General features: G+C 42.2%; 1 protein-coding gene across 5 annotated transcripts; it reads right to left on the bottom strand.

The window, feature by feature from the left end:
- Positions 1 to 437: 437 nt before the first annotated feature.
- On the bottom strand, positions 438 to 25,817 carry mgab (MAX dimerization protein MGA b). Of its 5 annotated transcripts, XR_311499.1 has the most exons (23): positions 24,012 to 24,562; positions 20,923 to 22,124; positions 18,674 to 19,127; positions 18,414 to 18,519; positions 18,069 to 18,182; positions 17,840 to 17,956; positions 15,181 to 15,294; positions 14,599 to 15,004; positions 12,352 to 12,529; positions 11,930 to 12,158; positions 11,617 to 11,789; positions 11,170 to 11,365; positions 10,855 to 11,084; positions 9,875 to 10,120; positions 9,349 to 9,610; positions 5,977 to 6,596; positions 5,563 to 5,660; positions 5,429 to 5,474; positions 5,139 to 5,297; positions 2,865 to 2,976; positions 1,973 to 2,656; positions 774 to 1,873; positions 438 to 574 (listed from the first exon to the last, which is right to left on the bottom strand). XR_311499.1 is itself a non-coding variant. In XM_005724947.1 (22 exons), the coding sequence occupies exons 2-22, from the start codon at positions 22,086 to 22,088 to the stop codon at positions 1,005 to 1,007; spliced, it is 6,579 nt and encodes a 2,192-aa protein (XP_005725004.1). In that variant the 5' UTR covers positions 22,089 to 22,124; positions 25,770 to 25,817; the 3' UTR covers positions 438 to 1,004. The 5 variants fall into 5 exon arrangements, 4 of the variants coding, with proteins under 4 accessions (XP_005725004.1, XP_005725002.1, XP_005725003.1 ...); XM_005724947.1 differs by lacking the exon at positions 24,012 to 24,562 and adding an exon at positions 25,770 to 25,817 and having other exon boundaries at positions 438 to 1,873; XM_005724945.1 differs by having other exon boundaries at positions 438 to 1,873.

Below are 25,817 nucleotides of genomic sequence, written 5' to 3' on the forward strand. Positions count from 1 at the left end.
TACAGGTTAATGCAAACAGGAGACAACACGGGTGATTTCTACCAAAAAAAACATTTAAAGTGCAACTACTGATGAGCTTTACTGCATTAGTAACAGATTAGTAACACATTATCTAGCACCCATTGAAAAATGACACCTTTTAAGACGTGATAAAGTTAAAGCTGTGCATCATCCAGCTGGGAACAGACACTCAGCTTACATTGTAAGGCTTAAAATGCTGGATCGCAGAACATATCTGTATAGTTTTATTTTGCATAAGAGAGTTCAGTGAAGAATCGCTCAAAGTTAAACATAATTCAAATACATCTCGATACTCCACCTAAAAGTTGGTCATATTCATTGCTGGAAAATATTGATATCAAAACTGATTCATTTCATGAATACATTCAGCAGGTCTCTTAATGCCGTTTTATCATTTATACAAAAAAAAAAAAAAAAATCAGCCTTTCTCTACATTATGAAAGAAGTCCACTGAGTTCAGAAGAGAGCAGCAGTTATTATCCGTGGCCCTGATCCTTTGGCTTTTTCAGACAGGCACATTTGGTGACACTTTCATTGACACACGTGACTCGAGCTGCCAATATCAGCAGAAAGCAGAGAAACTTCAAGTAAGACTGTGAAGATGATGTTAGAAAAAGATGCTGCATCCTTAGTTCATTTACACACAAATTAGTCTTTTACATCCAGCTTCCCAGAAAAAACAAACAAACTCCTGCTTCAATCAACTGTGCCCATGTGAGAACAGCACAGAGGGCAGGTGGATGCACCCTTACCTGCATGGTCCCAGGCAGCGCCTTCACTTAAACCTAACAATGAGAAGGTGTCTGAAGCAAACCGCCTCCTGCCGTGTTGTACATGTGAGAAGAAACGACTTTCACAAAGGCTCCGATGTGATTCGGAGTCCAGAGTTCACATGTGAAGACATCTTTAGTCATGAGTGAGATTTCAGTGTGAGACTCTCAGAGCGTAGATTCGTTTTTGTAGTGAAAGGACGTTTGTTACAACTATGCAAATTCTAGCTCAGGTTCCAGTTCTTTTTCTACGTCTATCCAGGACCGTTTCTTTGCGCTGGGGAAGTCTTTTCCTAAAGCACCGCGTGTTAAAGGCCTCGACGTCCTGGTGGTAGGGCTTTCAGTTGCCTTAGCGGAGGGATTGCATTTAAGTTTCTTAGAGCTGGATCTGAGGGGACTACTTGCAGGACGCTTAACTGGTGCCGACTTTCTTTTCGGAGGCCTTCCTCTGGGTCGTTTGACTGGCACAGGAATATCTGCTACTTTACCGACATTGCCTGCGAGGCCCTCAGCTTCCTTCTTGGTCTCTTCCAAAGTAATTTTTTTACTTTGTTTCTCTTCAAGCAGCACAGATATTTCACCTTTGCTGACACATTTATTGGTCTCTTCTATCACACTACACTTTTCCTTTTCACCCACAGCAGTACTTGCAGGGTTCCTTCGAGGCCTGCCCCTGCCTCGACGGGCTTCTGGAAGGCTTGGATCGGCCTCGGACTTGACAGAACACACACGATTAAACCTCAAGTGGGCAGCTGGAAGAGTTGTGCTCATGCCTGCACCTGTGCTGCCCTCACTGTTGTTTTCTGTAGCTTTAAGATCCACTGAAGGCACAAACATTGATTTGTTAAGGGTGGCAAGCTCAGCCTGGGGGGAAATTACACCCGAAACTTTCGAATCGGAATCTGAAGATGCCGTTTTGCTCTTGAGGTTATGCCCAGTTTCCAAATCCAAAGGCAGGTCTGATGCAGATATGATAGCGTCTGATGGCTCAAATAGCTTCATCTTAGCTGAAGAGCTAGCATCACCTTCCTCTTCATTCTTCCTGGGTTTCATGACCATGAGTGTATAGAAGCCTTGGCCAACTGTAAGATAAAAACACAAACATATGCAATAATATTATAGTAACACATTTAAATGGAAGATAATTTAAATTTGGTGTATTAACTGATCAAAGTGCTTACTTGGTTTCAGACATGAGGGAAGTATGAGCCTGCCAGTCTTGGAGCGAATAAGAGGAAGAGCCAGAGGCTTTGGAGTGTGAACCTTGGTGCTGGTGCAGTTAGCTGTTGGGGATACAGGTGAGGCTCCTTCTTTGGCTGTGGGGGCCTGAGGTGAAGCTTTACCGGGCGGGTCTTGAGACTGCTGATCTGTTTGGGAACTGGAAATGTGGGAACCAGTAGCCTGGTCTGGCTCTCCAGAAGCTTTCTGTTTGACTTCTAAGTTTGATGGAGACTTTTTCTCTTGGACTGAGGCCACATGGTCACCTTGCTCAATTTTCACCTGGGACCGGGGTGCAGCGTTCGCAACCTGAGCTGGAGAGGATACCAGCAGAGGCAGAAGTTTAGATACAGGTGTCTTTGGACAGGATTCAGTTGGAGCTTTTCGCATGAGAGGCTGGAGCAGGGTTATCATCGTTTTTAAATTGTGTGGAGTTGTGGCTGTGTTAGCCTGAGAAGGAGCCCCGACGTCAGGCTGTACTGAAGATGAGGGCGTGGGGTTAGACTTGGGAGCACTGGCTTGTAGTAAAGCGGCTCTGGACTGTAGCAGGTGGGAAAAGAAAGGCGTCCACTTCACCGTCTTCTCTTTCCTTTTCTGTTTTTCGCACACCTCCTTTAGTTTGTGCCTGATCACATTTTGAGACTTTCCTAAAAAGGTTATATTTGAAAATACAGAAAGTTAGTGACAAGCAGATCTGCTGGCGATCAAGTCTCTATGTTGACACAAGAGCAGGATGTCGTACACAAGTGCTGGATAGCAAGCTTCGAGTTATTCTCCATGCAAACTCAGTGCATTCAAACAGTACAAAAACCAATACAGGGCAAGAAAAGGTGCATTAACACAGATTGTACATACCAGACAACTGAGAGAGTGTCTCTACATAGCCCGACTGCATCTGCGTCAGCATCTTCTTTGCCTGTTCTAGATGTTTGGAGGTCCTAACCAGGCTCTGAATTTCTTTCTGGGCCTAAAAAACACAAAATGGCAAAAACGAGTGTTGACGGTGAGGCCAAAACTCACACCTACAGATCTGCGAAAAAGTGTTTGCCCCCTCCCTGATTTTCTGTTTTCATCAAACAAACTTAAATAGTTGACAAAGACAACACAAGTAAACACAAAATGCAGTTTCTAAATGAAGGTGTTTATTATTAAGGGGGAAAAAAATCAAAACCTACATGACCTGGTGTGAAAAAGTGATTGCCCTCTAGACCTAATAACTGGTTGGCCCAGCCTTAGCACAACAACTACAATCAAGCGTTTGCAGTAATTGGCAATGAGTCTTTTACAGCGCTGTGGAGAAATTTTGGCCCACTCATCTTTGCAGAATTGTTGCAATTCAAGCACATTGGAGGGTTTTTGAGCATGAGTCGCCTTTTTAGGGTCATGCCACAGCATCTCAGTCGGATTCAGGTCAGGACTTTGGCCCGGCCACTCCACAGTCTTCATTTTGTTTTTCTTAAGCCAATCAGAGGTGGTATTGCTGCTGTGTTTTGGATCATTGTCCTACTGCAGAACCCGTGTGCGCTTCAGCTTGAGGTCACAAACAGCTGCTCGGACATTCTCTTTCACGATGTTTTGGTAGATGGCATTTTGCTGAGGCAGCTAAACACCCCCAGACCATTACACAACCACCACCATATTTTACTGTTTGTATGTTCCTTTTCTTAAAACACCTTCATGTTAGTTTGACACCAGATATAATAGGATACACACCTTCCAAAAAGTTCACCTGTTGTCTCATCAGTCGAGAGTTTGTTTGTTTTTTTCCAAAAGAGGCAAAACTAAGATGATCCTTTATGTTCTTTTTGCTCAGCAAGAGCTTGGATGAGTCGTCCCTGGGCTCTTGTGTAATCTTGGTTGATTGGTAATTCCAGGGTAGGTTTACCATTTGTGTGCTTCGCTGGAGTCCCACAGCTTTAGAAATGTCTTTCTAACCGTTTCCAGACTGCGAGATCTCAATTACCATGTTTCTCATTTGTTCCTGAATTTCCTCGGATCATGGCATGATGTCTGGCTTTTGAGGATCTTTTGGTCTTCTCCGCTTTGTCACACAGGCTCTATTTAAGTGATTTCTTGATTAACTCATTCACTGCCATTGACGTCTATAGCCGTCAATTGCAGTGAATGAGTCAATGGGTTTAACTCATTCACTGCCAATGGCTGGCAGTGAATGAGTTAAGAACAGTTATCAGGCCTGGGTGTGGCGAGAGAAATTGAACGCAGCCTTCCAAAGATGTGATTACCACAGTTATTTCTTGGGCCATGTAGGTTTACATTTTTCCCCCCTTAATAATAAACACCTTCATTTAGAAATGGCATCCTGTGTTTATTTGTGTTATCTTTGTCTAATATTTAAATTTATTTTGTGATCTAAAACATTTAACTTTGAAAAACATACAAAAACATAGAAAATCCGGAAGGGGGCAACCAAACAAATGTTTAAACAAGTCTGAGTAAAGATTAAAAAAGAGAACTTTCTTTTGCTGAATATGGGCCCATAAAACCAACCAACCAACCAACCAACCAACCAACCAACCAACCAACCAACCAACCAACAAACAAACAAACAAACAAAAAAAACCCTAAACTAAAAAGACTTCACTGTAAAACTGATTTTTTAAAACGTTTAAATAATGTAAAAACTAAACCACAAGTGTGTCATATTTAAGGAGAATTTGACCCAGTAAAATTAATTAACTATCACCATATAATTTTTCCTCTGCAAGCTTCCTTTACTCTTATTTTTATTTGTGCTCTGTGACCACATGGGGGGAAGGTGCTACATATATATGCAAAGGTCTGTACGTGCTAGCAACAATTTACAAGTTTACAAACTCAAACTGATTCGGACCAGAGGAAACTCCCACATGTTTTTCCATTGACAGGAACTCAAATCTACATTTATCTTTTAAAGTTTCCTGGTATTTAGTCTGATGCAAATACTGTGGTAGTATCTGTGCCAACTTTCTGGACAACTTAATGAGAACATGACCTTGTTATTGTGATAAAAAGTATTAAAAAGTAGTAGAAAGTGCACACAACCTTTAGTGGAATTACATTTTCCCATTAGTTGTCTTGCAGTTTCCACTTTAGCTAACCAGAAGGAAAAATGCAGCATGCAGAACTAACCAATGACAGGAGGCGGAGCCTGGGAGCTCTTGGGTCACTCCGTAGGACAGCCTGGAGTTTATCGAAGAGGTTTCGCTGTTCCGATCTTCTCAGCCGTTCTAGCACTGTGTGGTTCTCGCGCCTCCTTTTAGTTTTTGTCTCACCACAATCAATGAGATCCTGGAGGAGACGCAGTGAAAACTCAAAACACACTATAGATACTGCCTTATAATACAAAGAACTGTGTTCCTACTATATCTATATAAAGTGAGGGCAATTAAATATGGCGGTTAAGCTGGCGCTTGTCTTACCTGGGAGTCGAGTTCCAAAAATGATCCCAAATCTTCTCTGGAATCTCTAAATGATGATAAACAAATTTCAGCTGTGACGGTAAATAACAATTTTATGCTTTAATTTCAACATCCAGATGTTCATTTTTTATTACCGTGATTGCAGTACTCCCTTGGAAAGAGCTTTCTTCAGTTTAGCGATGGCCATCTGTTGTTTCACTTCTTCTACAGTCTCAACATCCACCGTCTCATCCTGAAGACAACATCATTCATGATGAGCTTTTTCAAACAACGTCAGGATTAGGCCGACTACTTTTTCATATTTTCTAAAGCAATTTAGTGTTTTTATAATTAGAGTTAAAGATGAACCAATTTGAATTTTTGCACCCAGTTTAAATTTTACATGTATTTAAAGTTGGACTGATTTGTTTCTATGAGCTGACAGCTGATTTTTTTATCTTTACATTTATAATAAACCATTGTCCACTTACAGTTTAGAGGGCCTTCCATTAAAATAAATCACTAAGCACTCAAAGAAAATAAAAAACAAGTGTAATTCTCAAACTTACATCTTCGTCTCCCTCTCCTTCACTGTCTGATGAGTAGGAACTTGTGTCTGAAGCGATGTCTAGGTTTGATTCTGCCTGCTTGCCGTTGGCCTCATCGCCCTCGTCTGACGGGATCTTCCCATCACAAACCAGCTCAGGGGAGGAGCCGGGCTCTGCTAATTTGCTGCTTAAAGAGCTCTTGACTGCGTTCACTGTGTCCGCAGCAGGACACCCAGCTGCACTGTCTTTTTGTAACAGGACATCATTGTTCGCCATGTTTGATGCTTTTAGATGTCCTGACTGTTGTGCTGCATCATCAGCTCCGGGCGCTGGGAGCTGAATGAGGGTAAAGCCCCCGGGCAGGGAGACACCAGGTAGCTTCTGTCCTCCGGTGCCCTGGTTGGACGGAGGGCAGATCCTGAAAGAATAGGTTCCACTCTGTCCTAAAAAGCTGGGGCTTTTCAGTGATTGTGAGACGGTGAGTGAGACAGGCGAGGAGGAGGAGCTGCTCTGGAAGGAAGAGTCTGAGTTGTGCTGGCCTGAGGAAAGTGATTGGACAGAGCTGATGTTGGATGATTTCTGTGACTGTTGCCCCAATGAGATGCGTCCCTTGCTCTGGAGGCATGGAGGGAATAAGAAAACTGAAAAAAAGAAAAAACTAGTTCAGCATGATGAGATGATAATATCTGCATTATTTTAACAAAACTGTGTTTTTAGCGATACATGTTTACTTCTATTCTATTTGATTAAGCTGATGTCACTTCTTGAGGTTCATCTACCCTCTATCAATTCTAATGCTTTAACAAATCATCTGGTCCTTACCACAACTTAATGTTATATAAATACAACCCCAGCTGACATCTTACACTGTCCTATTATTTATTCAACAAAAATTAAGCTAAGAAGGAAAAGCAAACTAAAAAAGCCTAAGTACTCTTTTACTGCTTCGATCAAAACTAAGAGAAGAAGCCATTTGCTGATAACCAAAGGCACTTTATTAACAGATCATCAGTAAGGTTGAGCACCTCTATAAAAGCAGAAGGTTTGGTAGTTTGCAGGTCTAGCGCATTCACAATTCCAAGGAGGAGAGACATCAGCAATCACCTTAGAGAACCAACTGTTCCCCATCAGTCTCTGATGGCTTAAAAGACCATGATTCTACAGTAAGAATGATTATTTACAAGTAGAAAACATCAAAGACAGCTGTCAATCTTTCCAGGAGTAGATATCTCAGAAAATTCACCCTAAGGTCAGACTGTGCAATGATCGGAGAAACTGCAAATAACCCAAGCAGTTCATGACAGTACAACAAATACTGTCATGGCTTGTTTGGGAGGGTTGTGGTGAAAAAGGATTTTCTCTCTAAAAAGAACATGGCAGCACAGCTCAAGTTTGTGAAGTTGCATCTGAACAAACCACAAGGACCAATGGGAATGGAAAGATCAAAGTGGAGATGCTGATTGTCATAAACCACAGCACCATGTTTAGCCTAAACCAAATACCAACTGACAAGCATGGTGGTGTAGGGGTGGTAATTTGGTATTGTTTTGCAGGAATTGGAATTGAGAATCGGTTCTTGTAGAGAACTGGAAAATAGTGGATACGGACATTATTTTATTTTCATTGCACAAAAGGCTGAGAGTGCGATTGTAAAGTGGAGACTGCTCTAGGACAGAAACAAGCCACTACTGAACTTCAACAGGTAACAAACTGATGACCTCAGTTTCTACCGGCTCATGTTTCTACAGTAGAATCACCATGACAACCGCTTTAAAATCTGTACTGGTTTTCATCTTTGACTTGTGCTGTCGGCTTTGTGTACGTACCTAAATACTAAGAGAAAGATCACACTTGTCCTCATCGGGATAGGTATTTGTGTTGGTGTGTGGGGTTGTAGCCTGTATGTTTATATTTTTAAATGGCAGTTATGAGACAGTGTGTTTCAGATCATTTTAGAGAGTAACATGAAAGCAACGTAACGAGTAGTATAACGACTGTTTTTATCGTGGGTGTAATTAACTAACGCACTGCATTAGTTTTAAGAAAAGTGTTCTGCATATATGCAATAATTACTTTAAAAAAAAAAAAAAGAATGACCCCAACACTGATCACAACAAAAATCTCCAAAATTCACAAGATTTGAACACTCAGCATGTAATTAATTTGCATAAATGTAATGTCTTTGATACGCTGCTTAGAGGTGGTGGTGACTCAAAGTGGAGCCAATGAGAATCAATAAGGAATCGGAATCGCTAAATTCTTATCAATTCCCATCTCTACACAGGACCTGAGTGCTTTGGAGTCACTAAGTCAACCCTGAACTTCTCTGTATACCAAAGTATTCCAGAGTCAAACGTGAGGCCATCTGTCTAACAGCTAAAACTCGACCAAAACTGAGTCATGCAACAGGACAATGATCCCCAGCACTGTCATTTACAGCAGAATGACTGAAAACAAAAGAATCAGGGTGTTGCACTGACCCAGTCAAAGTCTAGACCTCAACATGATTGGATCGCTGTGATGGGAACTTAAGAGAGCTGTGCATAAATGAATGCTCAATGAACTGAAGCAACACTGTAAAAACGAGTGGGGCAAAATTCCTCCACAGCAACGTGGGATACTGGTAAAGACACACAGAGATCAATTACTTCAAGTTACTGTATGATGGGGTGTACTTAGCTTTTCACACATATTTCTGCTATTCATGTGAGGCGGTATTTCAGAATTTTATAGCCTGGTAAGAATCAAGTGTTTTATTATGCACTAAATCTCGGACATAAAAGTGGTGGACTTTTTTCACATGACTATACTAAAAACAGTTTTAGCTTCTGCTCAGCTAGAACACGTGAAAAACCACATTTACTAAGAGCCTTTCCAAACACACTGTCCTGTTTTTCAGCATCACGTCCTTTAAGACGATGATAAAGACAGCGAATATCTTAAGCACGCAGTTACAAATTGCTTCACAGTTTGAATAAAAACAAACCTCGTGCATAGTATCTCTATTGGTTTATATGCACACACACTTACATGCAAGTATTCGGTGTGAATTACAGGAATGGGTGATGAACCAAGGAAAAGCTAAAATGAGTTTTCAGCAGTCAAAAGGCAAACCACTGATTTAACCGACGTGATGGGCTGAGGAAGTGAGTTTCAAAATTTAGCCGCTACAACCTCAAAAGCACAGTCAGCTCTAGCACTGCTGCAGAAAAAGGACCTGAACCATTTAAGGCTTTGTATGTGATTTTTAAATGAATTCTGATTTTCACTAGAAAGCCAGAGAAAGGGAAGAACAGGCAGCACATTTAGGAGGAGGTAGTTTTGAATAAAGCAGATCAGGTATGTAAAACAAAGTGCCTCTGCTGTGGTCTAGCAACAGAGAGACAAGCTTACCTGGTGACGGCGTTAGTGTCTTCAGATCAGTAGTTTTCCTTGCAGCGATACTTGGACTGACTAATGAGCTTGCAACTTTTACGGTGCCAGTTTTTGGAGTGCTGGTTTTATGTGTAGAGTCTGATTTCTGAGAATTTTTCTGAGGAACATCAACTGAAGCATTTAGTCGTCCTGTGACGTAGGCAGCAAGTCGGTTAGCTGGATGCAAAGATCCCATCTTTCCAAGCTGCAGTCTGGCCTGATTGTAGGATTTGCCATTTACCTGCAGTGGAAGGAATGCATATGTATATTTTAGAAAGTATCTGTATATTTCAGCTGGTGTAGCTGTGTGTTTGTTAGTCCTTAAATAGCCACACACTGTTATCTTTTCCAAAGGATAAATCCAATTACTGAATGCAAATCACATTTTTTCCCCCTTCAACATCCAAACCTCAGTGCAAATTTTTTCCAGTGACAATCTGTAACGGAGAATTTAAAAATTCCCAGGCACATGGATGTATTTGATCCAACTTTACAAAGCCCTTACCTGTATAAGTCCAGGTGCTTGGTAACCAGCAGGTTTTCTCTCGGCTCTCAGCGTTCCTGCAGGCATCACTCCACTCAGAAAGGGTGTCACTCCAAACCACATCTGCGGCTCTTCGATTTGGCCATCTTCCTCCTCTGCATCAGTGTTCTCATCAAGGCCTTTACTGGTATGCATTTCCTCATCACTGTCACATTCATCATCATCATCATCACAATCACTGGCTTTTGATGGTTTGCTAATTTGCACCTATAAAAAAAAAAAGTACAGAACTGTAGAGAACGCCGTACATCACGTCATCACACGAAAAAGCAACAAAGCAAAGAAAGTGAGGACAAATGTTCCAACAGTCAAAAGCAGGATTATTAGACACCCAACAGATAGCAGCCACTGCAACATGGGAAGTGCCCAAACAGTAGTAACCACAAGGGCCATCTGAGGCCATCTTCCAAAGCTGGTCAAACTCAATAGATGCCGATGTTAAAATGTCAGACTTTAAAGCAGAATCTGTTTAATTTTCTTTATATTGCACCAAATCACAACAACAGTCGCCCACTTAGCTCAGCGGAATTAGCAGGCGACCATATGCCGCATGGCTGAGAGCGACCGGCCCAGGTTCGAATCCGACATGCAGCCCTTTGCATGTTTTCCCGTCTCTCTCGCCTTCTGCTTTCCTGTCACTCTTCACTGTACCCTTTCAAATAAAACCGTAAAAAGGCCCAAAAAATAAATACATTTTTGGTTCTGTAGCTAACTACACCCAAACTGTAAAGAGTGATTTTTTTTCCAAAAACCCATCCATTTAAACAGCATTAAGGGTTATTATAGGCATGGTAAGGTGTGAGCACACATAGCCTGCACATATTGTTTGTACTGCCTAATACAACTAAATACAACTGCTCCTGACTTTAGGCATCAAAACATGATTTCACAATCCAGTGGGTAACTCTTTCTAATATAGTCTATACCCAAATCTTCAGTACCTGGTAGGTGACGATGGAGCCGCTGGGCTTCCGCATAATGATCTTGCTGATTGGCCAGATGCGGTAAGGACCAATGTAGAAACGTTGGGAAAGCTGATCACGATTCATCCGCTGACATAAAGCCTCCAGGATCATCCTCTGGTCGTTCTGCCACCGACACACTGACTGGATCTGTATTTGCTTCCTTGCTCCTACTTCACTACATGCAGTTTCCTGAGATGCGTTTTCACCTGGAGGTTACAGGGAAATATGTTTTTAAACAACTACAAACACCTTTAATATCCCACTTCACTACAGTGCAGCTATTTTTCTTACCTGCTTTGTTGACAGTTGGTAAAGTGCTGTAGTACTTGTCAGTGGTTTTTTGTGGTTTTGTTAGGGCGTTTGGTGCAAAGATCTTAGGCTCTATGGTGACTTGAGGAGGCGGCTTGCTATTGAACTCTCTTACACGAGCACATGTCATCATGCTCTCCAAATATTTATACACTGGATCCTTGTCTTCTTCACGTATCTGCAATGAAGATTTTAGTCTCTTTTTAATGAGATTACAGGACAAATTGTAAACAAATACAAAGAAAAACTTATTTGTTTTGTTTTTTGCAATTGACAAACTTAGCAATTATTAACTCATTCACTGCCATTGACGTCTATAGCCGTCAATGGCAGTGAATGAGTCAATGGGTTTAACTCATTCACTGCCAATGGCTGGCAGTGAATGAGTTAATATGGCAAAATAACAATCTTCAGCATCAGCTATTTTACCGGTTGTGGAAATACACTGTTGCGTCTTTGGGCCTTTGGTGTAACCACATAGAGGGGTGCAATTTTTGGAACAAAAACTGCTTCTGGATCCTCATCGCTGCCATTACACTTCCACAGTTTATTAGCATGTGAGCCTTGGCGAGGCTGGAACACATGTTCCATATTAGTCATCGCTGGGGAGGGCAAAAAGTATCTCATTAACACTTGTGACCAAACTGAGCAAAGAAAGACTCTGAAAGACTGCGGTCAGAATCAGGGAAAAAATCGTCAACAACACACAAATGATACTGAAATAACTTGAACTCGATCTTACAGTAAACAGGATGTTCTTGGCTCTCCCCTGTGGACGTCTGCTTAGTGATCTTGCGTTTGAAGCAGGCACAGCCAAACATGCATTCAGGCCGCCTGCAGTGGAGATGGCCTCTGTTCAGGTGCTGCAGACTGGAACACACACAGCCGAGTCTGCAGAACTCTTGACCACATTCAGGTCCAGCAACTTTATTTGGAGAAGGGGGTACTTTCAAGATCTGGCTGGGCTGCGTCTGGTTAAAATGAGAAGTGAGAGTCATCAAAAGAGTTTGAAAAATCACTTTGTGTGCTTTTCTTTAATGTACCTCCTTTACATTTGATATTATAAAAGCCAGGGAGACTTTGAAAAACATCACTACAGAATGAAACAATGAAGTCGTCACTGACATTCCTACACTTCCTGCAGAGGACAAACATGCTACATACCTGTTTTGTCAGTAACACAGTCAGAGCAGCTGACAGCCTCTCTGTAGTCAGCTGTGTTCTGCTGAGGCCCTGGTTCAAAGCTGCCGTCTCCATTTCCAGCAGCTTGTGCTGGAACTTGGTGAGCCCCGAAGGTTTGGACATCGGCCCCTGGTTCTGACCAAAGCTCATCTCTGACAACCTGGGGAAGAAACATGAAATGAGCAGATAAGAATTGTTCGTTGAAAAGATGTACTGATGTGAAGCAAAACTACATTATAAACAGCTGTAGGAAAACAGCTACAGGACTAATTACAAAGCAAGGAAGCCTATGTATATGTCCGCCAACGTAGTGGTGAAAAGGGGGGTTGCACGATCAATAACTGCAGTCATTTTCACTGGATGTGGCTGGATTTGGATAACTCAAAAACTACAGTATGGGCGAGAAGAAAATGGATGGATATTATAACCTTTGATTAAAAAAATAAATAAAGATGTATAACCACCCTAACAAACTGATAAAAAAAAAGTGAATGGATTTAAAAAGTGCAAAATAGTTCATGACTCAAAATGTAACATTTTGTTTTTTTCCCCTCTTTCTAATAATTTTATTAATTATATTTCTATAAATACAATTCTAATATCATTTTAATAGATAATAAGGATTCTACATTGTTCGAAAACAGTCTACTATAACGCCGTAGTTTTGTGAAACTCATAAACAACTAGTGGAAAAAATACTGATGGCTGTCAGTGTTACCTCTCTGTTGTTGTTGCTACCACTCCTAATAAGCCCCTTTCCATTAGTTCCTACTCAGATCGACTCACGAGTTCGCCATGGTTTTCCATTAGGTCATAGCACCTGGTACCAAGTACTAAAATAGTACCTGCTCGGCCGGAGTTCCTAGTGATCCAAGCAGGTACTAAAATGTGACATCGTCAGACTGCATGCCACCGATTGCCTGGTCAGTGGCATCACTCGATGAGTCATGAGAGTGTCGACCATACAAATTAGGTGCTATTTGATTGTCAAGTCAAGTTGTGGCGAGTCGATCTTAGTAGGTACTAATGGAAAAGTCCCAATCCTAGGTGACTTCCTGCTTTTTTTTCTTTCTTTTTTTTAAATAGAAAAATTGACCTCTAACTGTGATCTTCAGACCAAGGTCAAACTGAGATTCAAACTCCTCTGGGACTTTTAGCAGATTCACCTATGGTATGGTTTTAAAATCCTACGTAGACTAGTTCTTGAGTTATCCCTTTCACAAACTTGGGTGTCCACACCACCCACCCAACCGTCAGGGTGACGACAATATCCCATCGGCCTTTTATGGCTGGGGGGTAAAAAGCTTTTGGTGGATAAATTGAAGAATAATTTAAAGTGCAGCCTAAGCAAAGAGGCCCAGACCTCCCTCTCCCCAGCCACCTCCTCCAGCTTGTCCGGGGGAATACCAAGGCGTTCCCAGGCCAGCCGAGAGATATAATCTCTCCAGCGTGTCCTGGGTCTGCCCCGGGGCCTCCTCCCGGTGGGACATGCCTGGAACACCTCACCCAGGAGGCGCCCAGGGGGCATCCTTGTCAGATGCCCGAACCACCTCAGCTGGCTCCTTTCGATGTGGAGCAGCAGCTGCTCTACTCTGAGCCCCTCCTGGATGGCCGAACTTCTCACCCTATCTCTAAGGGAGAGGCCAGCCACCCTTCGGAGGAAGCTCATTTCTGCCGCTTGTATCCGCGATCTCGTTCTTTGCTTAGGCTGCTGCCCCCGCGACCCGGCCCCGGACAAAGCGGATGAAGATGGATGGATGGATGGAATTTAAAGTGCATTAAAGTCACAAAAGAAAGAAAGTCCTGAGAGTGCAGGTGGAGAGTTGAAATTCACTTTAAGCTGGTAAATGACAAATGATAAAACTTGCATAAAACTTGCAGCTGGGTTTTGAAAAGCATCAACTAATACTAAACCTGTACTGTAGTTACCTACAAAACAATGTAGGTAACTACAGTAAATCAGTATATTTAGAGGGCTTTCATAAATACAAATACAAAAAGTCAGTATCAGTGATCATCATGGCATTTTTCCCATTTTGAAATGAAAAATCTTTGGTTTTGTTGCATCTATTTTATGAGAAATGTCACCTTAGAGGAATTATAAATTCTTACTATTGCAACAAAGTATCGATTCTTAACTCAAATAACCTTTAACCACATCAGTAGCCAATCAAATTCAGAACACAAAACATGTGATCAAATGTGACTAAATTTAAAATATATCCTTACCTCTGTGAAACTCCCTGATTCTGGGTATTACTAGAACCACAAGCATCACTCGGCTGCCTCAGCGAGGACGCAGCCTGGAATGTGAATTTAGCTCCTGCTTGATGGGGGGCTGCTGGCGTGGCCAGCGGAGGAGCAGGTGACGTCAGAGCAGAATAGAGCAGTGGTTTGTGGGATAGGGGACAAGGCCTGTTGGCCCCCACCGGGAATTTCGAAGGAGCCTTTCGATGCTTGAGAACGCTGTCCAGGGTCTTTACATAGCTGGAGCTTTTAGCGGGCAGCTGATAGGACACCGAGCCTTCTGGGTTTGTAGAGAAAGCAGCGGCGCGCTCGCTGATTTGCTGAGCTTCGCTTTCCAAGTACTCATCCAACATGTTGCTGCAGAAGGCAGAGAGGTTCTTTTGTAATCCTTTTTGAGAGAAAGAAGAAAGGGACTTTAATTTATTGAGGAAGAATAATGAATCAGACACAAGTACTTTCAGCTGGTTTCAGCTCAGTTAATCTTTTGGTAATTAGAATGACTACACTAATCCCACGGCATGATAAAAGGAACATTGCAGCAACAATATGACGAGCAGCCCTTACCTTCACCGTTGGAAGAAGATGTTTCCTTGGCTTTTACGAACTTGTTTTTCCACCCCTTTATTTTCGTCATGTCACTTGTCTTTCCCGTTCTGGAGATGAAGGGTAGTGCCTCATCTGTGCAGCAAACATAATGCCTTTAGTTACAGGTCACAGCACACTATTATGTTTTAACAATGCCAGCCTGAGTTCTGCAGCAGAAACACAAATTTTAATCAGAATTTGATGCCAATTTTATTCTCTTTGCTCAAGAGAAAATTGTACTCCTTCAAGTTCAGCTGTTCTTTTCTTATCTGATCGCCCAAGAGCCATCACCTAATCACTTCTGTCTTGACATTATGCGAAGGTTTAATGTGGCATGACTGACAAACTCATCAAGAAAGATCTGCAACCTCATATGACACACACCCTTTGAAAACCCACACAACAAATCTCAACTCCTAAAAAAGAATCTGAGATTTCCAACTAGCTTTTCGGTCTCTGCGTCATAGCAGCCGACGTCAGCAGTGATGGCTGTCATCACTTTGGCTTGAATGTTTGAAGCTAGTGAAGGGTACAGAGGATGTTTAAAATTCCAGTCAGTACCCGACTCCTTATTACAGGAGTACCGATAAGCACCCGGGGAAATGGTGCTTTTTGTACTTTTGTGACTTTAATTCATTCCAATAAAGCTGTTAAAACATCTTCTTACAATGCCGCTGCATGTGATCATGTATGAAGTTTTTTACTTTACTGGAAAGAAACAGAAAAGCAGCTAAATTCAACACACCGAATCTTAGGGCCACACTCAGTACTTTAATAATAGATCTCTAGTAAAGACTGGGAGACTTTCCATGCTTCGGTTTTCAATAATTTGCTAAATTCTCCTAATAAGTGACCAGCAGTACTAAGCGCTTCACCAGTATATTGCAATCAGACACATGAATCAAACTTGCTTTACATCGAAGGATAAACCATCCATGGCACACCAATTCCCCAAGTTAGTCAATATGAACTGAGTTAGTCTGCTTTGAAGCTAGTGCAAGCTTTCCTAAAAGGCATAAAGAATTAAAAAGTTGTGATAACTAATTCACTGCTCATAGCAGTTATCGTGCCAAATCACAACAACAGTCACCTCGAGATACTTTATATTAGAAGCTAAAGACTCTATAATAAAAAAGAGAAACCTGGAACAATTAGGTGTCGTCTTATGAGCAAGCACTTGGCGAGAGTGGGAAGGAAAAACTCCCTTTAAACAGGAAGAAACTCCCCCAGAACTAGGCTCAGAGAGGGACAGCTGTCTGCCGTAACCAGTTCAGGGGTGAGGAGAGGGGCACGGCACATTTATAAATTTAAAATCCCTTTAAAAGCCTGCTTTACACTAAAATAACATACAATAAATGGGTTCCTGAAAACATCCTGCTGTATTCAGAGTTTTTACATGAAATAACCCAAAAGCAACTAATCGTCCAATCACAGTTCCAGAAATCAGCAGTTTCCAAAAGTTTGACAGAAGACTTAAAAACAGCCACAGCGGATGAGGTCATCTGGGATGTCATTCCAGAGTTTTGGTGCAACAACAGCAAAGCCATGAGCTCCCTTTGAAATAAGCTTTAACTGTGGGATGAGCAGGAGTGATCGAGAGGCGGGCCTCAAAGACCTTTTAAATATTTCTATGACTTTCTAAGATTGGATTCTGTCATGCAGAGGGAGCAAAACTGCTAACACTGGAGTAATAACATCTCTCTTTTTCCACTCAAGAATCTGGCTGCAGCATTTTGGACTAATTGTAAATGGGCAAGAGATGATTGACTAAGTCCGGCATACATTGCATTACAGTAGTTCAGTTAAGATGCAACAAAGGAATGTATAACTTTTACAATATCAGAAGATTTAAAAAAAAAAAAATGTGTCTGGAGGAAACTGCACTGTTCACATTACTATCAGAGACACCTTACCAAACATGCACAAACCTGCTGAGCATGAAGTTTAGATGAAATATTATTAGTGGGCTTATAACTGTGCCAAATGTAGATATAACCACTTGCTGTGTAGCTTTGTGACTGCACCAAGCAGTTGTTAAAAAAACGCAGAAAAACTTGTTTTATATAGAATTGATCATATCGATCGTGGCTCAAGGGTTGGGAGTTCGCCTTGTAATCCGAAGGGTGCCGGTTCGAGCCCCGGCTTGGACAGTCTTGGTCGTTGTGTCCCTGGGCAAGACACTTCACCCGTTGCCTACTGGTGGTGGTCAGAGGGCCCGGTGGCGCCAGTGTTCGGCAGCCTCGCCTCTGTCAGTGCGCCCCAGGGTGGCTGTGGCTACAATGTAGCTGCCATCACCAGTGTGTGAATGGGTGGATGACTGAATGTGTAAAGCGCTTTGGGGTCCTTAGGGACTAGTTAAGCGCTATACAAATACAGGCCATTTACCATATTCAAGAAGTCTAATGTGACTCGCTCTAATTTGCCACTGACATCTCCACCTACTGCATAGGTCACTGTACCATTTAAAGGACTTTTCCGACAAGTCTCACGTTGATTAGTTTTCTGCAATACTTGTCCGCCTATTTTCTTACTATGACAACAGCATACGACAAATTACTCATAAGATATTGTGCAAAAGAAGCAATCGAAGGACCTCGATCAAACATGCACAAACTGTCAAAGATTCAGCCCAACTTACCACCAGGAGACACAGTGGTGGTCTTGCTGTGTTCTGGAGGTGGTAGTGGGAGGGAAACACCCAAATACTGCAGGTCAATGGACATAGTGAGGTCTAAGGAACTCAACTTCAAGCCCACTGAGAGAAACGGTAAAAACAGTGAGAGTGTTTTGGGTTGTTTTCTTGTGCTTTAGTTAATTTTATAAAACTTAGGTAACAACTTGAAAGACTATGCCCGTTGTATACTCACCCTCCTGCAAGACGGGATGGATAACTTGTCTGTGTTTGTGGACTCTGAGCTCATTCAGCAACGCAGTCTCGAAACGAGCCATCTTCTCCTCATCGGTCTCTGGATTCACGTTCACTGTCAACACCACAGATACAATTTCAGATTCGGGCAAACAACATTAAAAATGTATATTAAAGATTCCACAATAATATTTAAAGAAAAACAGGGTTTTAATAAAAAAAGGCACAAAAATATTTATTCTATAGTTTAATCAACTGAAGAGAAAGAAAGAAAGAAAGAAAGAAAGAAAGAAAGAAAGAAAGAAAGAAAGAAAGAAAGAAAGAAAGAAAGAAAGAAAATCCTCACGTTGGTCGCTTGTTTGTGTCGGTGGTGCTGGGGTTGTTAGGGAAGCAGGAGATGCTGACGATGAGGTACTGACCATCTTGTTCCTGACATGAACCTCAAGAGCTTGCTGTGACATAAAAGAGCATTAAAGCTTAAAGATTTATTTGATATCAGGTGGAATGTTGAAGGAACCACTCCTCCCTTTATTAAACGAAACGACACCCTCTGGAAACATGCCGATGTGCTCTGAGCATCCAATGCAATCACTTTCAGTGTTTTACCTTTGAGGTGAACGACACAAACAGCAGGCCTTCTATATCATCCATCTCCGGTTGCATAGCGCCTGTCAGTGATGGGCTGTGGACGACTGTGGAGGAGGCTGCTGCAGTTTTACACTCTCTTCCCCGGGAATTTGACCAACGTCTGTTCATCTTCTTCCTCCTCTTACAGAATCGAGGTGATGATCCAGGGGTAGACGTTGAGGAATTAGCAGTCACAGATCTCGCTTTAGGCGACATCCATACTCTTAAGCCCTGCTGCACCTCAGGGGCTACACTGGTGGCAGCGCTTTCTTGCTTGGGTGCAACAAGCACAAGATCACCAAGAGCATGTTTGCCTCTTATGCAGGGGACATATGGTTCATCTTTTCTAGCAGGTTTAGACATTATGGGCTTCAGTACCAATCGGGTCTCTTGCACATTTGATAGAGAAGCAGAGTCATTTTGACTGTTTGCACTGTAACACATAAAAGTTAATATTGGTTATTGATACCAAACAAGTGGATTTAATCATGATCTCAGTGCAAAATCCTTTCATTTGAGGTGGAACAGCATGTGGCAGTGGCATTTTAATAAGCTGTTTCCAGCGGTTTAACTGGCAATTTCACAAATTCCTACACCTAATGAGGCAGTCAAGTAAGAAATTAATAATGCATGCAATCCAATACAAACAGCTTGCAAAAATGTTCTGATTATTATACTTTTATATTGCATTCAAGACAACTGCAATATTTGTATTATTATATGAAGTATTTCCTCAATTAAATTTGAAGAGTTGCAAAATAAATGAATCAGAAGTTGTGCAAATATTCTGAGTTTATACGCTGCAGACGTTTTTTGCAGCGATTCACCGCGTGCTGTTCCACTGTGGTGTATTCTATGTAACACACACACACACACACTATGAGTTTATAGACTCATCGGCCACTTCATTGGGGAAACCTGTTCACTTGCTCAGTAAAACAAACATCTAAACAGCCAATCGCATGATAGCTACTCAATGCACTTCCTGCTGACAGGAAGCCAACCATATGCAGAAGAGCATCTCTGAATGCACGACATGTCAAACCTTGAAGCACAACACACTGACTGCCAATTGGACACTAGAAGCCTGGAAAAACACTACCTGGTCTGATAATTGTCACTGCTCCTGATGGTGGTGTAACGGTCTGGGGATTTTTTTTCTGACCACGCCCCCCCCCGCCGTATTTCACGAATCATCTCAGACTAGTTTCTTGAACATGGCAATGACCAGATCGCAATCCAGCAGAGCAAATTTGGGTGGACGTGCAGCAGACACATCTGCAGCAACTATTAGCCCTTTTCCACTAGCACCTACTAGGCTTCGCGAGGCTCGACTCGACTCTGTTTTGGTTGTTTTCCATTACATTTGAGTACCATCTAATGTGCACGTGGTCGTTACAGCAATGCAGCCAAAAGTCCCACGATGTCATTTGTATGCTACACGAATGCCACTACAAAGGAGGACGTTGAAGCAATGGCATACTCGCTGTTTGGTGTATGTCTTTTTGGCAGACTTAGGAAACAAGGTGTTTTTTGTGTAGCCATTTCCCTCATTGTCAAGTTTAAAAAGAAATAGTGGTTTGGATTTTCGTAAGGAGACACCCTCATGACTCACTGAACGATGTCACTGAAGGGCCAGTTGGTTGCATGCAGTTTGTTGACGTCATATTTTTAATCACCCAAGACTGCTCAGATCCCCGGCAGAGTAGGTACTAAAAAAAAATATACCTGGTACTAGATGCTAGCACCTAATGAAAAACCCCAAAAAACAAGTTGAGGTGTGCCAAGCCGAACCGACCAGAGTAGGTACTAGTAGAAAGGGGCTATACGTGATACCATCATGCCAATATAGACCAAAATTTCTGAGGAATGTTTCCAGCACCTTGCTGCCATGAAGAATTAAGGCAGTTCTGAAGGATAAGGGGGAGTCCAACCCAGTACTAACGAAGTGTAACTAACAAAGTGGTTGGTCAGTTTAGTTGTCTTTAAGTGATCCGTTTGATCATGTAGGATTTTTAGGTCAATTAAATGCATAGAATATAAATGTTCAGTTACTCGTGCACTTATAATTACCTAGACTCCATCACAACAACACAAAAGTATAGCACTCACATAAAAGTATAATAGTTAGTAACAGCGTGTCAATACAAAAAACGCATTTCTCTTTGCTGTGACAACACGGCAATTTGCCAATGTTAAAACAAAGGAAGAAACAACACAAAACCCACCTCAGATCCAGTACCTCCTCCTGGTTTTCACTGGGTTCGGCAGGTTCGATCACTGTGGGCTGGTATTCCGTCTTCACAATAGCTTGAGCCTCTCTAGCGATTCTGTTCAGACGGGGGTTGTTCCCGTCCTCCCTAAATCCCTTTGCAAACGGGTTGTGATTAATTTTCAGCTGGGTAATCCGAAAGTTCTGATACGTCGTCACAGCCATAAATTCAGTTTGTGGAAAAGTAAAAGTCATGCTTTCATGTCCCATAACTACAGGCTTGTCAGCTGTGGGCATGCCTCCATCTGGAACAGGTATTATGTGAAGCCTAGGAATGTAGCGATGCATGGAGTGTAAGATTATATGACCATCCTGGTCTTGGGAGTTATTGGTCAGTTTGAGCTTGTAGAAGGACACCAAGCTGTTCATCCAATCTGAGCCGCGACAGGGTGAGTAATGGTGTGAAAATGCCCGGATCAGACCTTGGTTTTGATGTTCTGCTCGCCCGGTGACTTCCCATCTGGATGCACTCCAGCGGTACCTGTACTGACCCGATGGGACTATGGACAGCACCAGACTGTACTGCTGATTGGGATCCAGGCCAGTCAAGCGGTATCGGCAGTACGGGAACATGCGTCGGCCCTGCTTAGTGAGAATCATCTCGGTCCCACACTTGTAGAACTGCTTCCACACGTTGTTGTTTTCCAAAACAACACTGACACCTTTGAAGGTCAGCACCGCAGGAAAGTCTTTTTCCATGTCCGTGTTGCCAAATGTGGTCGCGGGCAACGCAGATGACCATGGTGTTGATTCAGGCATATTGACGATGCTCGTTTCCGTGCACGTTAGGGAGTCTGATGCGGATGTTATATGCAAGGCTTCTGGGCTTTTTTCAACAGTTCCTTCCAAGGTAGAAGCTGATGTTACTGCAGATTTAGCCGGGCTAGCTTCAGCAGGTGAAGAAACAGCAGCACTGGTATCATTACTCGCCATGGAGACAGCTTTGCTCTCAATCACTGTATCACTAGTGAAATTAGGTCTTGTCAAGGTTGGGAACGCAGGAGCTGAAGAAGCAATGGAAGCAGGAGGAGCGGAGAAGGGCGCATTAAGCAAGGTGCCCTTCTCACCTTCCACTGCCTGGTTTTCCTCCATGGGTGGGAGCTCAGAGTCTAAGGCGGACATCACCGGTGGCTCTGATCATCACACTGCATGAGACACCTGACACACAAACAAAAAAAGGCAGCGTTATTTGTACGCTATAACAGCATTCAGAGGTACAATATGCATTACATTGATACAATCTAACCAGCAGAATTTAATTTTAAAGACAGAAAAACAAAATGAAGAACAAATATAATATAAACAATGATCAGAGAGGATGCAATTAGAACTCATCCAAGCAGAACAAACAGCGGCAGGAAGGAAAGAGGAGCCTGGAAAGCTGCACCCAGAAATGTAAAGACTTTGCATTCAGAAATGATTACAACCAAAATGTGCCGATCAACTCAGAGACCGCTGAAAATGTGTGTTTACTTAAAGAAGCCAAACAGGGATGCACCGATGCATCTAAAGAGCAGTGGTTTTTGCTCTTGCTGACTGATATCTGACTGATACTTGAAAAAAGAAGACATTAACCAATGGCGGTTGCCGATGTTTATCTGCTGTACCTCATCAGTTTGTCCCTAAAAATGTTCAAAGATGGCCTGATGGAGAGATAAAAGACTCGTAAACTGTTCAGCTACTTTATTATTGTGAAGATGTGTTTGTTTACCATACACAAAATGGTGAAGTAAACAATAATAACAACAACAAAATATACTGATGTTCACCTCAGCAGATCTCTGTTCAGCACTACTGAGAACTGGCTAATCGCTATAGGGTGTTGCAACAGTAAGTGTTACAAATGACAAGTCCAGCATATACTGGGCTGCTTAAAGACACAGGCATTATTCAAGGCGCTGACACAAGTACTGTGAAATCAAATGAAGACTCGAGATGAATGTAGCTCATCTTAAGTGTAAAGACTTGATATCGTGTCAAAATTAAATGATCTCCAGCCACTAGTTTCTGTGACTGCCAGCTGTTTGAATGTTTTGTAAGCAAACCAGACCAAATTTCAAGACATCTGATCTGCACAAATCATAAAAACGTCCCTTTGTGTTCATCAGGACCATACTGTAAAAATAACAAAATCACTAATCAAGGGATGTTTTTTTTGTTTTGTTTTTCAGAAAGGCACATCCTGTCCCCAAATACCCTGAAAAATAAATTAGAAACTTAATTGGGAACGGAACATAATTTATTTACAACCTTGGGTTATGTGTGCTCCTCTGATGATCTCTAGGTTTTTAAAATTTAATTTATTTATTTTGGTTAAAAATGTAAAACTACATTTAAAAGACCTGCTCTGTCTCTAAAACTGAAGTAAAACTCGTATATTTCTAAATTTTTAACAGACTAATAAGATTATTTTAAACTACATGTTAAATGCTCCTACGCAAGAACTCCTGAAGCCACCATCACACCATTCAAGACGAATACTACAAATATAAACAATCAAAAAGCGCTCAGATCATTTGAACAATTTCTCGTGGCCCTGTGGGGAAAAGTGGACTTTGCATTGCAGGAGACCACTTCAGTATGACTGACCAATGGGCTTCCAGCTCAGGACACAGACGGAAAAACAGCCCTACATTTTAAACAAGGATGAACCACTAACACCGTTTTGTACCTTGAAAGCCAAGAGAAATGATCTTGGTCAACGGCACACCAGAAACTATAAAGGTAACCCCTTTTTGTTGTTGTCCTAACCCCCCTCCTCTAATTTCCTAATCACATTGTCACGCCGGCACACGGATGCTTCAAGTCTAAAGGTGTTAAACACCACAACGAGAGCCTAAAACGGCTCATCACCTCCATGTTTACAATATAAACTCCCAGCGTCACTCCCGTATAACTATTTCACTCCCTGCAATAAGAAGCAGCGTTAAGAATTTAAGTTGTTAAACCAGCAGCTCTTTCTTCCTCACACACCGCGGAGAAGGAAGGCCGCCCGCTCCACCACTCACCAAGTTGGAAAAGTTGCAGGTTTCACTAAAGCCTCACCTTTCAGCGTCGCTTCGGTACCTCGTGGCCGACCGCAGCGAGGCAACAGTATCGTTCAGCGGCGAAGCTCCAACTGTTGCACGTCGCCGTCGCCGTTAAAAGGGCCTCGGAGAATCCCTCGAACATAAACACAAACTGGCAAATGGAGGCCGAGAGCCACGCCACTGTGCTCACATCGACCGACCCGAGTGTGCACGCAGTGGAGCCAAAGCGCATGCACACTATCACCCCCCCCACCTCCACCCCCCTCTTCAATGGCGCGTGATTCCCGGCCCGCCAGCTCGAGGGAAGCGGGAGTCCGCCATCCAGGAGATATACATAAATATTTCTTTTCTCTCTCGCTCGTTCTCACCTCGAGCGCGGTCCGCGCGCCGGTAAGGACAACTCTCTGCAAGTTTGCGCGAAAATGTTTAGGATGTGTGATTCGCGCACTGAGAGCAAAGGCGTGACACTTTCTCTCTCTTCCTGTCTGTTTCCTTGACTTCTTCTACCTTTTTCGATCACACTTCCATTCTCACCCTGTCTTAGCCCACACATACACACACACACTGTCCTCTCTGCTCCCCCCCTCTCTCTCTCTCTCTCTCACACACACACACACACATCCGTGCTCTCGAGCTGTGACGTAACACGTTCACCATGGTGGTAGAGATCCAGTAGCCAATGCGCAAGCTCCCAATGGACGACCGGCCAGTTGTTTCATCACGGTGGCAAACGTACGAAAAAAACAAATGAACATTGAAAGTAATTTTGTATCTTTGTAGTATTATGCATCAACATTAATATGTGCAACTGAAATCAGTGGATCATAAACTATTAACTGATTGACCTTGTCTACAAAAAAGAGCAAGGCTGATTGGCTTTGTTTACGGGACAAGATGGTGGCCAGGAGTTGAAGTTAAGAATAAATATTTGGACAAAAAATAGCATTATGAATTTGCACATATTGAATTGTAAAAAATAATTTTAAAAAGCTGGAAGAATACCGTTAGACCCTATTGGGTCGCTAATATTTTTAGCAAACGCTCTTGATCTAAGCATAAAGTAATCTAATTTACAGGCTAGGCCTAGCTACCATACCGGAAGTGTAGTCCTAGCTTATCCGGAAACCCCAGTAATAAAAATGTAATAAAAAGCTCCATAATAATAGCGAGATGGCATTCAATGTCTGAATTTTAGCCACGTGAAAATCTCAAAAACCTCCACAGCTCCTCCACTTTATCTTTAGGCAGCTGGGCTATATAGGCTACACTCTAGCCTACTGTGCTCTGCATATGTTGTCTATATGCGCATTTTGTGTAAATTGCACGCCCTAAATGAAGTGCTGTTAAGCCATTTTACCTTAGAAAGACATAGACATGGGAAACCAAAGGCAACCCTTTAGCCCAACAAAATCAACATGAAGACAACTGAATTGGCACACAATGCTTATGTGAGTTGTGTACTTCTGTTTAGTACCAAAAGGGAAAAACAAAAACATATGCAAAGGTGTTTTGATACCTGCCACAGTTTTTGATCAGCAGAAGGTGTGAGAGCCAGTAAATCTAGTGATGTATGTGACTGAATAAATAAATAAAAGTGTTCAGTATATTTCTGCGTTGTTATGCCTTATCGATGCGGTAATAACACTTGTATAAACATATAATAGATAATAGCACATAACAATGAGGGGAAAAGCCATTCATTTTTCCTCATTCTGATATTTTTCTAAATTGATATTACATAAGTTTCATTAAACATGAACCATACAAAACTTACCTCTGCTCTACAGATGTTAACACTGCGGATAGCTAAGTATAAAATTAG

This window comes from Pundamilia nyererei, unplaced genomic scaffold, assembly GCF_000239375.1.
Source record: "Pundamilia nyererei isolate P.nyererei 1_Seehausen unplaced genomic scaffold, PunNye1.0 scaffold00013, whole genome shotgun sequence".
Lineage (NCBI taxonomy): Eukaryota > Metazoa > Chordata > Actinopteri > Cichliformes > Cichlidae > Pundamilia > Pundamilia nyererei.